This window comes from Ursus maritimus, unplaced genomic scaffold (assembly GCF_017311325.1).
Source record: "Ursus maritimus isolate PB19 unplaced genomic scaffold, ASM1731132v1 scaffold_20, whole genome shotgun sequence".
In the NCBI taxonomy this organism is placed as follows: Eukaryota; Metazoa; Chordata; class Mammalia; order Carnivora; family Ursidae; genus Ursus; species Ursus maritimus.
In genome coordinates this window covers 28,621,013-28,633,862 of record NW_024424453.1, presented here as the reverse complement: position 1 = coordinate 28,633,862, position 12,850 = coordinate 28,621,013, and the positions used below count along the sequence as shown (strand labels likewise).

The 12,850-nt window shown below is 42.3% G+C and overlaps 1 protein-coding gene and 1 long non-coding RNA gene across 2 annotated transcripts in view; both read left to right on the top strand.

The window, feature by feature from the left end:
- The window catches only part of BFSP2 (beaded filament structural protein 2), a 35,100-nt gene extending 32,245 nt beyond the window's left edge, over positions 1–2,855 (top strand). The window contains exon 7 of the mRNA XM_008708563.2: positions 2,544–2,855. Within this exon, the coding sequence (XP_008706785.1) occupies positions 2,544–2,547 (4 nt within the window). The 3' untranslated portion in view covers positions 2,548–2,855. The remainder of the gene's footprint in view (positions 1–2,543) is intronic.
- Positions 2,856–4,517: 1,662 nt separating this feature from the next.
- LOC103679058 overlaps positions 4,518–12,850 on the top strand; it is a 46,197-nt gene continuing 37,864 nt past the window's right edge. The window contains exon 1 of the long non-coding RNA XR_572829.2: positions 4,518–4,674. This is a non-coding gene — a long non-coding RNA (uncharacterized LOC103679058). The remainder of the gene's footprint in view (positions 4,675–12,850) is intronic.

The following is a 12,850-nucleotide window of genomic DNA, read 5'->3' as shown; positions in this document are numbered from 1 at the left end:
TGACTTTTTTTGCTTAGCATAATACCCTCTGGTTCCATCCATGTCATTGCAAATGGCAAGATTTCATTTTTTGATGGCTCAGTAATATTCCATTGTATATATATATACCACATCTTCTTTATCCATTTACCCATCGATGGACATCTGGGCTGTTTCTATACTTTGGCTATTGTGGACATTGTTGCTATAAACATTGGGGTGCAGGTGCCCCTTCAGATCATTACATCTGTATCTCTGGGGTAAATACCCAGTAGTGCAATTGCTGGGTCAAATGGTAGCTCTATTTTCAACTTTTTGAGGAACCTCCACACTGTTTTCCAGAGTGGCTGCACCAGTTTGCATTCCCACCAACAGCATAGGAGGGTTCCCCTTTCTCTGCATCATCGCCAACACCTGTCGTTTCCTGGCTTGTTAATTTTAGCCATTCTGACAGGTGTGAGGTGGTATCTCCTTGTGGTTTTGATTTGTATTTCCCTGATGGCTAGTGATGTTGAGCATTTTTTCATGTGTCTGTTGGCCATTTGTATGCCTTCTTTGGAGAACTGTCTGTTCATGTCTTCCTTGCAGGATTTTTCTATTCATATATTCGTATCTACAGATATACACATACACGTGGACATAATTCTATGTGTTCGGACATACCAGGGACATACATGCTGTCGGCTAGGAGTACTTCCAGCTGCGAGTAATTAATGGGGCTACAAACCAACGCTCCTGAAACTTTAATGTGCACTCAGAACACCAAAACCTGAGCATCTTTTATTAGTTTTTTATTGAACTATAATGAGCTTACAGTGTCACATTAGTTTCAAGTATACAATGTAATGATTCAACATCTCTAGACATGATTCAGTGCTCAAGATAAGTGTACTCTTATCCCCTTCACTGGTCCCCCCCCCACCTTCCCTCTGGTTACCATCAGTTTGGTCTCCGTATTTAAGAGTCTGTTTTGTGACTTATAGGTAGACTTTAAGAACAAATGAGCAAAGAAAAAAAGAGCAAAAAACAGATTCTTAAATACAGAGAACAACCTGGGGACTTTTTTTTTTTTTTTTTTTTTTTTAATGCAGACTCTGCTTCACTAGGTCTGGGGTGAGGCCAGAAATTCTTCATGTCAAACAAAACTCCCAGGTGATGCCTGTAACTGCTGGCCCACAAACCACACTTTGAGGGGCAAGGGCACAAACCGTGTTTATTTAAGAGTTCCAGAAATAAGGTGGTCTAGGCCTCTCAATGATTTCATTAAGGTGCCAAGCTCTTTCATCTTTCTGATATACCATCCCTGATACATGGGCTTTTTGTCTTCATTTCATTACCCATCATTGCCAAATGCCTACCACAGCTCCAGACATCATATCCTCATTCATGGTAAGAAAAAGGAGAGGGGAGAGGGGGGCAGCTCTCTTCTTTTATCGGTGAAGGAAAAACACATTGAGAAGGCCTCCAGTGGATTTTCCCTTACGTCTCATTGACCATAACCTGCTCACATGAGCATACCTACCTGCAAGGAATTCTGGGAAAGCAATTACTTGGCTTTTTCAGCCTCCATACTGGAGAGAGGCCAGGGGTAGGAATGGCATATATATACATCTGTATATGTATGTGTATACACATGCACATAGGCATGTGTATATATGCAATCTTTTTTTAATGGGTAAGGATTCCAGGAGCATATGTGTAAGTCTTGGGACTCTGCCTCCTTTCCAGCTCATTAAGGAAATCCAAGCCTTTATTCTATCATAATTCTGTACCTTCATATTTCCCTCCAAAGTTCCTTCCTAGACATACATTGAATAATGAATAGAATATCAGCTCTGAGAGACAACTTAGTGATTATATAATGCAACCCCTCAATTTCAGAGAGAATACAAAAGCCCAGAGCAGAAAAGGATGTGTTCATGATTACACAGGGAGGTGGAGGCAGAGCTGGGACTGGAGCCCAGGTCTCCTGGCTTCTCCAATGTGCTGTGTAACATTTTTCTTCTGAAGGCAAGAGACCTGTATAGAAGCAACCTAATCCTCCCACTTTCCCAATAGAAAATATGTCATCCAGCTCCTTTCCAACTGTCTTTTTATTGGATTGATTTCTGTTGATTATAAAAGCTAGATGTTCCTAACAAAGCTCATTTTTTCACATGCCCATGAACGTCTGAATAAATACATAAAATTGTTTTAAACATATACAAAAAGTAATGAGTTAGGCTGAATTTACTTCAAGAACATAAGAACTCCATTAGTGAGTGCACAGTAGGTGCCAACCTAGTCTTAAGCTCTTTATCTTCATTTCTCCCCAAAACTCTGCCAGGATAACATCATTCTCCCCATTTTATAGACAGGAGACAAAGCCTCAGAGAGCTTAAGTCATTTGCCCAAGATCACACACCTAATAAATCTAATAACATGGAGCAGGGGTTTGAAACCCAAATTACTTTGTTTCAAAGGCCAAATACTTTTGAGACACCTGCCTTTCCTATACTCCCACTGTGATATCTTTACTAATTTTCACCGTCTGTGACTTCTCTCACTTGTGTTTTTTGTTTCAGCTAATGAAGAAACTTCCTCTCTTCATGAAGAAAATGCTGCCTCCCTCACCAAGGGAGCAATGAAGTTCCTAGAGGAGTTTCCCCCCACATCACCTAGACCCCCACCACCACCCTACCCTCCTGAGCTGCATTTCTTGCTGGATTCCCTGGTTGATTCAGCCTAATCTGAAAAGCACCCTGGAAGTGGAGAGGGTCCTTCTGCCTTAATTTCAATAGTCTGTAGCCTGATCGACCTCCCTTGTCCCTCTCCAAATAAATGCTTTGTGTGTGGCTTCCAGTGTGCCCACCTTGTTCGACCCCCTGTTGGGTGAAGATGGGTATCACTTTACCTGCCTGGTCTTCACTCCTGGAGCCGTTCTTAATGGCTTCTGCAGGGGTCCTTGAGCATGACGCCATCTGCCTCGTCATCCGAGGGTCAGCTGCTCTGGGGTTTATGGACATAAATGTGCAGCTTAGGCCAGACCTGTGCTCATGGCATGTAAGATTGCCACAATTTGGGGGCAAAACAACACTCTTGCTAGAGAGCGGATCGGCGTGGTGCTTTGTGGAATGTATCATGATCACAAGTGTCACAGAGCAGTCAGATCTCTTTGATGTACTCTGCACAGGCACACACGTGCAGACACACGTCCCTGCGATGGCAGAGCGTCTCCCAATCAGTTTAAAGGGTACTTCGATTTCAGACTCGTGGGGGGGGGGGGTATTAATTAGGTTTGGTTGCCTACTCCACAGGCAGCCTCAGAATTTTTTTCCAGGATCCTTCCCCCAGCCTTCTCAGGGCCTAGCCCAGCCAAATATAGTTTGTGAATCTGCCACCTACCCAGGCAAGACTCCCCTGCCTTCTGATTAAAACTGAAACCACCACCTGTGTCCTACCACAGGCTCAAAGTGCCTCCAAAACCAAACCACATACAGCCCAGCCTTAATTTCTTAATTCTTCCCCCAAGCTTCTGTTAGTCCACCTGCCACACAGAATTACAGACCAAAATATCCACTGAGTCTGTCCTAAGTGGCCAATCCAGACAGGGGGATGTGTCCAATATGGGCACATTCAAAGACACCCTCCCCCCACCCCTGGGGTTCCAAATAGCGAAAGCCAACATAAACAAGAGAAACCTTCTTTACCCTTAAGAACGCTTAGAAGAGAAGCAAGGCAAGAAGTGGGGTCTCTGGGTTGACACTGTGCCAACTGGCTTTCCTTTTTGGCTTCTAGGATCAAAGGAATTGTATTAATAAGTCATGTGGGCAGGACAGCTATTTACAGCTTGCAGGACACCTTTACATAATTCTGTTTGTTGTTCGAGGCACAGAAATAGTCAAGGCACCAGCTAATGCTACATCTCGGCAAAGCACCAATCCCTGCACAGCTGTACGCGCCAGGGGTGCCCGCAGTGGAAGCAGTGGGTGCGAGGGCCTCCCTGGAAGACAGCGTGCATGGGCGAGCTGTGTTGGAGGCACTGAGGTCTGAATAGACATTTTCCCAAAGAAAATAGATGAGTGGCCAACGGAGGTCTCTTTCTGTTCTTTCTTACTTGTTACAATTAATTTTCTGCCCCCCAGCCAAGACCTAAATCCCTAAGCTACACTCAGCTGGAGGGCCCCAAAAGGTCAGCCATCACAAGGAGGTACTTCTGGGTCTGAATGGCCGTGCGTTTTCCAGAACCTGGAAGCTGTTTCAGCTATTGGACGGAGAGAACGGATTTGCACACCCTCCTGCGTTTCCACCAGCCAGCATGCTGCGCCGGGCCGCACACACTCCGTCTCCTCCACTCCCTAATCTCGAAGAGCAGCTGCCATAAATCATTAAGTTAATCATCCTTTGGCAGGGAGAGCCAAGGCAGACCAGTGCTTCCAGTTCGCAGCATGGTTTCTCGCTGCTTCTAATGAGGCTTCATTAACAGGTAAGAAAAGGCGCTGCTGGCCCTCTGATTCCGCCAGGGCTTTACTGAGCTCGGGCTTCCTCTCACCACATCCGGTAAAATTACACCCTGGCAGCAGCTCGCTGACAGGTGGCAGGGGAGGCTGCCGCTTGTGTTGGTGTCAAGGACAGACCATTTGTTCTGGAGCAGACCAGAGAAGGGCTTCCAAGGGACTCCTCCAAAAGCACAGACGCGAGCTATTTCCAGACCAGGTAACGCCACCGGCCTCTGGCCTCACCCCACTGAGCTCTGGAGCTCAGTGTAAACACCCAGAGAGGTTGGTAGAATGTTCTTTGGCTTTCAGAGCAAGAACAAACTCACCTTCATTGTCATCTACAACACTTCTGAGCACCTCCTGGCGCCCAGACATTTTGCTGGACTTTGAGAACACCAGGAAACAGAAGGCAGTTTCTGCCGGGTGGGTTTACTGTCTCCCTGGGGAGTCTGCGTGTGCACATAAAGGGAGAAACAAAACAGGGAGAGAAGCACATTACAGTTTGCAGGACCCCTTCAAAGAATTCAGTGTATTATAAAAGGCATGAAAATAGACCTCCAGATCTAATCTCTGTGGGTTTTCAAGAATCATCAAGCCCCATGCTGGTCTCTGATGATCTCCAAATACCCCATAGATATTCTTCCCCCCCCCCCAGATTTATTGAGCTGTGATTGATATTCAGCACTGTGCAAGCTTAAGGTGGATAGCATACTGATTTGACATACATACGTATCGTGTAATGATTACCACTGTAAGTTAGCCATCCATCATCTCCTTTAGACATAGAAAAAGAAAAAGAAAAATATATTGTTTCCTTGTGCTGGGAACTCTTGGGGTTTACTCTCTTAACTTTTGTACTTACCTTACAGCAGTGTTAGCTCTAGTGAGTCATTACGCTGTATGGGAGACCCTGGTACTTATCTCCAACCGGAAGTTTATAACTTTTGACCACCTTCCTCCAACCCACCCCCTCCCACCTCTGCTAACCATAGATCTGATCTTTTTTTCTGGGAGATTGTTTGTTTGTTTTTTAGGATTGTACAAACAAGTGAGGCCATACATTATTTGTCTTTGTGTGCTTTATTTCACTAGCACAATGCACTCAAGGTCCCCGTGTTGTTGCAAATGACAGAATTTCCTGCTTTTTATGGCTAAATAATATTCCTCTGGGTATATGTGTGTGTGTATCTATATATGAACCACAACTTCTTTATCCATTCATCTGTCCAAGGACACTTGGGCTGCTTCCATGTCTTGGCTATTATTGTAAATAATGCTTGTATGGATATGGGGTGCAGAGACCTCCTTGACCTAGTGTTTTCATTTCCTTTGAATATTGTCCCAGAAGTGGGATTGCTGGATCATATGGTATTTCTATTTTTAATTTTTTGAGGACCCTCCACATCATTTTTTCACAGTGGCTGCACCAGTTTGCATTCCCACCAGCAGCGCACAAGGGTTCCCTTTCCTCCACATCCTCGCCAGCATTCATTTCGTCTTTTTGGTGCTAGCCGCTCTAGCAGGGGTGAGGTGATATCTTATTGTGGTTTTGATTTACATTTCCTTAACAATTAATGATGTTGAGTATCATTTCATGAACCTGTTGGCCACTCATCTATTTTCTTTGGGAAAATGTCTATTCACGCCATTTGCCCATTTTTTTAAATTGTAATTTGCTAATTTAGCTATTAGCAGATATTTACACTGCTTCCAAGGTTGAATATATATATTTTTTTAAGTTGCAGAAACGGGGTGCCTGGGCGGCTCAGTTGGTTAGGATTCTGACTCTTGATTTCAGCTCAGGTCACGATCTCAGAGTCATGAGATGGAGCCCTGAGTCAGGCTCCACACTGGGCGTGGAGCCTGCTTAAGAGTCTCTCCCTCTCCCTCTGCCCCTCCCCCCACTAACGTACACGTGCACACACGTGCTCTCTCTCTACAAAAAAACACTTTTTTTTTAAATGCAGAAATCAACATAGGACTCTGGCTATTAAAGATAAAGAAATGAATGATTTTAACATTGCTATAAGGGAAACTAATTTGTAGAACTCTATCTGCACAGAACTATGTGATCCCAATCTGTTAGCATAAGATTCACGTTTACCAATTATTACAAATGAATTTGCAGGGGCCCTTTGAGGAAACGTGTGATGCCAGTGTAAGGAGCCAGCAGCAGCCATAATAGGAGCATTTTCTCATAAAAAGGCAAGAATGGGGTGCTTGGCTGGCTCAGTTGGAAGAGCTCGTGACTCTTAATCTCGGGGTCATGAGTTCAAGCCCCACAGTGGGTGTAGAGATGACTTAAATAAATAAAACTTAAAAAAAAAAAAGGCAAGGGTAAGTCAAGCGCTAATGGAGATTTGATATTACTCCTCAGGAGAGCAAAGTCACCTGTTTGACATTCTAAGTAATGAAGCACTAACACATACACCTCACCATCGGAGCTGCTGGGGCATGATGACTACAGCTGGCCTATTACGCTTACAGATCTAACGTTTTGCAGTTTGTGAGCAGGGACTTTCACTGAGTAGTCTTATCTCCAAAGTGAGGTCCTTCCGTAGAAAGGGTGCTCTGTTCCCAGAAGGACTGAGGTGGCAGTGCCGGGGTGGATACGGTCCCCCTTCAGGACAAGTCTTCAAGTAGATTAGAAAGCAGATATGATCTCTCCTTGGATATGCCCTTGTCTGGCCAGTTGACATTTTGACTTTGTTAAACCAAATTCCTGTTCTTCTTGAGACATCGTCTTGAAGTGCTAGTGGGATATGGTGCTGGGTCGCTGGAAATGAGTCTCTGTGTGCTGAGTATCTGTAGGGCAGGGGCCTGGCACCCCAAGGCTGATGTTGCCACAGCCTCCCCTGTTCCCATGCCAGAGTACAGCACCCTATGTCCTGTCTGTGGTCCTTGGTAGGGTCCAGGGGCATTAGGAAATGACAGCCTTGAAAGGCTGGGAGCCCCACTTTTGCCCAATTTTAGTTGAACTATTTGTTTTTTGCTATTGAGTTGTGTGAGTTCTTTATGTAATTTGAATATTAACCTCTTACCAGATACATGGTTTGCAAATATTTTTTTCCCATTCAGTAAGTTGTCTTTCCTTTTGCTGATGATTTCCTTTGCTATGCAGAAGTTTTTTAGTTTGATGGAGTCCCACTTACTTATTTTTTAATTTTTTTCCTTAAGCTTCCAGTGTCCGATCCAAAAGTCTTTGCCAAGACCCATGTCAAGGAGTTTTTCCCTATGTTTTCTTCTAGGAGTTTTATAGTTTTCAGTCTTACATTTAAGTCTTTAGTCCATTTCAGGTTAATTTTTGTAAGCGGATTTAAGAAATGGGTCTAGTTTCATTCTTTCACGAATATCCAATTTTCCCAGCACCATTTATTGGAGAGATTATGTCTTCCCCATTGAGTATTCTTGGCTCTCTTGTCAAATATTAATCAATTATATATGTGTGGGTTCACTTCTGGGCTCTAAATTCTGTTCCATTGGTCTATGTGTCTGTTTTATGCCAATACCATACTGTTTTTATTGCTTTAGTTTTATAATATAACCTCAAATTAGGAAGTGTGATGCCTCCTGCTTGTTCTTTCTCAGAATTGCTTTGGCTATGCAGTCTTTTCTTGTTCCATATAAATTTTAGGATTGTTTTCTCTGCTTCTGTAAAAAATATCATTGGAATCATGATAAGGATTGCACTGAATCTATGGATGGCCTTGTGTAGTATACACATTTTAACAATATGAATTCTTCTAATCCATGAGCATGGGATACCTTTTGATGTATTTGTGTCTTCTTTGATTCTTTTATCAACGTTTTCAGTGTAGAGATCTTTCACTTCCTTGGTTAAATTTATTCCTAGCTATGCTATTGTTTTGATGGTATTGTACCACAGATATTCTTTCATAAACTCTTACATCATCTTTTTTGTTTTGATAAATGGCAAAAGAGGATGGTGCCTCTTTGGGGCAATTCTGGCATCTTATCTAGGGTTGCTGGACTTAAATAAAATACAAGATGTCCACGTAAATTTGAATTTCAGATAAGTGATGAATAATTTTTTAGTAGAAATGTGTCCCACATATTACATCAGACGTACTTCTACTAAAAAATTATCAGGTGGGACACCTAGGTGGCTCAGTCAGTTAAGCGTCTGGCTCTTGGTTCGGCTCAGGTCATGATCTCAGGGTGATGTGATCAAGCCCTGCATTGGGCTCCATGCTCAGCATGGAGTCAGCTTGAGAGATTCTCTCTCTCCCTCTCCCTCCACTCCTCTCTTCCTGCTCATATTCTCTCTATCTCTATCTCTCTCTCTTCCTCTCCCTTAAATAAACAAATAAATAAAATCTTTTTAAAAATTATCAGACAACCCTAATCATAATCAGTGAGAAACACTTCATACTCACATTCAGCACAGCTTTCTGACCTCAAGTGATTCATGAAGATTTGTCCAGAATTTCTAGCTCGGATATCACAAGAAAGGGAAGGGTGACCCAGGCCATGTTCTTGCCCAGTCTTGATTGAAAACCTAGTCTCCTGACACAACAGCACAGCAGGTCCAATCCATTCAAGAAATTAATCTGCTAGTTGAGTGAAGAAAGCATACTACTTTCTCAGCTGAAGTGACTGGCTTAATTGGATCATATAGACCAGTTATTTTGAACAATAGATTGAGCAGGAACTGGAGTAGATCCCAGCATAGATGTGCATGCTGCAGAATCAACAGAAAACCCAACTTTGCCTGTCATGCCCAAGAGAATATAGTCTGTTTTCTCCTTCTCCTCCTGAAAAGTGAAAGACAATCCACACAATAAGCAGTCAAGCTTTCAGTGTAACTTTGGGATTGAAGACAAAAGATATGTTGCATTTTAGGAGAATGGGCTTTGCAAAGTGGATAAGCCACAAACTCCTGAATTTCTCTGGACAAACAATAGGTATTTTGGCTTTTTTATTGTTGTTTCATTTTGTTTCTACAGCTAAAGTTCTTACTGATGACCTACCTAAATGAGGTTCACAATTTTTAATTAAAAAGCCTACTTGGCAGGGGTGCCTAGGTGGTACATTTGGTTAAGTGTCTGCCTGTTGATTTTATCTTATTATTTTTTTTTAAGATTTTATTTATTTATTTATTTGACAGAGAGATACAGCGAGAGAGGGAACACAAGCAAGGGGAGTGTGAGAGAGAGAAGCAGGCTTCCTGCAGAGCAGGGAGCCCAATGCAGGGCTCGATCCCAGCACCCTGGGATCATGACCTGAGCCGAAGGCAGATGCTCAATGACTGAGCCACCCAGGTGCCCCTGCCTGTTGATTTTAGCTCAGATCGTATTCTCAGGGTCATGAGATCAAGCCCCACCTCTGGCTCTGTGCTCAGCACAGAGCCATTTGGGATTCTCTCTCCCTCTTTCTCTCCCTCTGCCACTCCCCACTGCTTGCTCTCTCTCTTTCTCTCTCTCTCATATAAATAAATCTTAAAAAAAAAAAAAGCCGGCTTGGCAAACAAGACAAGATGTCACCAATTCCCTTTATGTCAGTATTGCTATGGGTACTTTGAGAGGGAAACAAAAGGGCAGGAATCAATAGACCAGTGGTAGATTAAGCACCTCATCATTTAGTTACTACAGACCAAGAGAAAATAGGCAAGAGAAACAGGTAGGGTAATAACTGTCTGGGGAAGTGAAATTGTGGTTTTGCATATTGTTTGGGGAATTTAATCTTGGCAGTTCGTGCTCAGTAGTGGAAAACTCTCTCCTCTCCAGGATTAAATCCTCTTCCTCAAAAAACAGTTATACAGCCCCTGTTCCACATCAACATCATGGTAGGTGCCAAGGATATGGAGAAGTGCAAAATGTAGACCTGCCTTTAAATAATCCAGATCAGCTCTGTCCAATAGAAATAGAATCCAAGCCATGTATGTAATTTTAAATTTTCTAATAGCCACATTTTTTAAAGGGTCAAGGAGAAACAGGTGAAACTAATTTTAACAATACATTTTACTAACCTCAATATACTCCAAGTCCTATCATTTCAGCATATAATTGACATTTTAAAATTATTATAAAGATATTTTAGATTTTTTTTTTTTGGTACTAGGTCTTCTAATCAGGCTTATAGTTTACCCTTATACTCCATCTCAATTTGGATACTAAATTTTCTTCAGATTACTTGATCCATATTTAGATTTTAAAATTTATAGTTGAGGGATGCCTGGGTAGCTCATCAGTTAAGCATCTGCCTTCAGCTCAGGTCATGATCCCAGGGTCCTGGGATCCAAACCCACATCAGGCTCCTTGCTCAGCAGGGAGTCTGCTTCTCCCTCTGCCTGCTGCTCCCCCTGCTTGTGCTCATGCCCTCGCTCTCGCTCTCTCTCTCTGACAAATAAATAAATAAAATCTTTAAAAAAAATTATAGTTGAAAAAGTAGATTCACAAACCCAAGTTATTCCAAACATACTTAAAATTTTTTCAATAACCGAATTGAGGACCAAAATATTGTTCTCCTTTGATGTTTATATTTTTTCCTTTGATCTATATTAACAAAACTGGTTCATCTTTTTTAGAAGAGTTTATTGGCTTTGAGGCAAAAGCATATTGGTTTCAAAACCACACTTGTCCAAGTTAGGTAAATTCACTAACTCTTGTGTCCACTCCATGTTATTAGCATCATGTTTAAGAAAGTATTGGATATATCTGAAAATCAACTCTAAATTTATAAATATAAAAAAAAAACCCTTTTTAAATGTTTCTTGTTTTAGAGGACAAATATTTTTTACTGCTTTTATTTTTAATTTTTTTAAATAATTAAAATTATTTAACATTTAAAATTCATTACTTCAGTCACACTAGCCACATTTCAAGAGCTCAATAGCTGCATGTGGCTGGTGGCTACTGCTTGGACAGAGCAGATAAAGGTTGAGTAGAGGTGGGCGAGATGTATAGTTTGTGAAAACTACTGAGATGTTTGCAAGCTTATTTGTAGGAAGTCCTGCTTTCACCTCCTCAGATATATGTGAAATGCTTAGCTGGTGGGTATCCCAGAGTATCCTAGGCAGGTGTAAATAGAGTGGCCACCATTCCAGCAGTTTCACAGGCATCCCACATGGCTCAAATAATCCTTCCACTCCACAGAACTGCTTCTCACAACCAGTAATTTTGGAAGGAGCTCCCCTCACAGAGCACTTAAGCCTTCTGTGACTAAAGCTTTTGTCTCATGCCACATCCCACTCCTTTCCTTGACCCCCTAAAACACAAGCCCTGGAAGGGGTGAGCTGAGTCAAAATTGGCCACCACGATCTTACCTCTATCCCCCTCTTGCTCAACTGAATTGTTCTGCCAGTCTCTTCTCTCCCTTGTAGTGATTTTCTCTCCAAGGTTCCATAGATTCTCCCTTAATCCAGCTTCATCAAGACTCACCCCCAAACATTTCAGTTCCTCAGACATACATGAATCCCATATTTGGACTGAATTCATATTCTGTCCTCAGCCCCATGCCAGTTGGATGTATGACCAGGTATCTGTTTCAAAGTTCCTAAATATCTCCTAGGTTTTTGGGCTAATCTCCCCAGATTATAAGAGGGACATCCAGGGGGTAGTGTGATCCAGCTCCACAGGCTAGTCTACTGGTCTCATTTGGTCCCAGCCTGAGGGTCCCATTGTATACTATGTTCATGAAACTTAAGGCATCACTGAGTATAAGATGTACCATCACTGGATGTAACACTAGGAAATAAAACCACTTCAAATGGAAATCTACTAGGAGACCTCAGATTCAGCTGAGACACTATAGGCCTTAGGAGAGGAGTAAATGAGAAATTTATGGAAAAGAAATAGCAGGAAAGGAACATGTAGAGTGGGGTAAAGGAAGTTGCATGTTTCAACTTTGCCACTGGGGGGAGAGAGGGAAAATTCTTCCCTAATCATTTGAACCCCAAGTTGGTTCTCATGCAGGCTGTGGGACTACTTGTACAGTTCAAAAACCTCAGAGAATTTCGCCTAAAGTGGTCTCATATTACTGAATTCCCAGGCAGAGGCAGAGCCCAAAGCTTATATAATTTGGGGCCATCTTTTAAAAAAATGAATACAAAATAACTATTCTTGCAAATTTTACAAAAAACATATGATCATATGAAGTTGTGACTACAGCCCCTTGCTGGGCTTTGGAAGAGACGCACAAAGGAGGGACCCTGAAGCTTTAGTTTCATTGGCTCCAGGTAAACTGTCTCTGCTTCCAAGAAACTGGCAGAAGCAAACAGAAATCCTCTGTGAACAAACCCAATTTTAATCCCACTGGACAGCAATAACACACCATCAACTGTTTTCATATCCTAATTTCAGAGATGTTCAAGCATGAAACAATGTGCTTTTAGGATCGGTGATCAAAGAAATTTGGTACTTTACAAAGGAAAA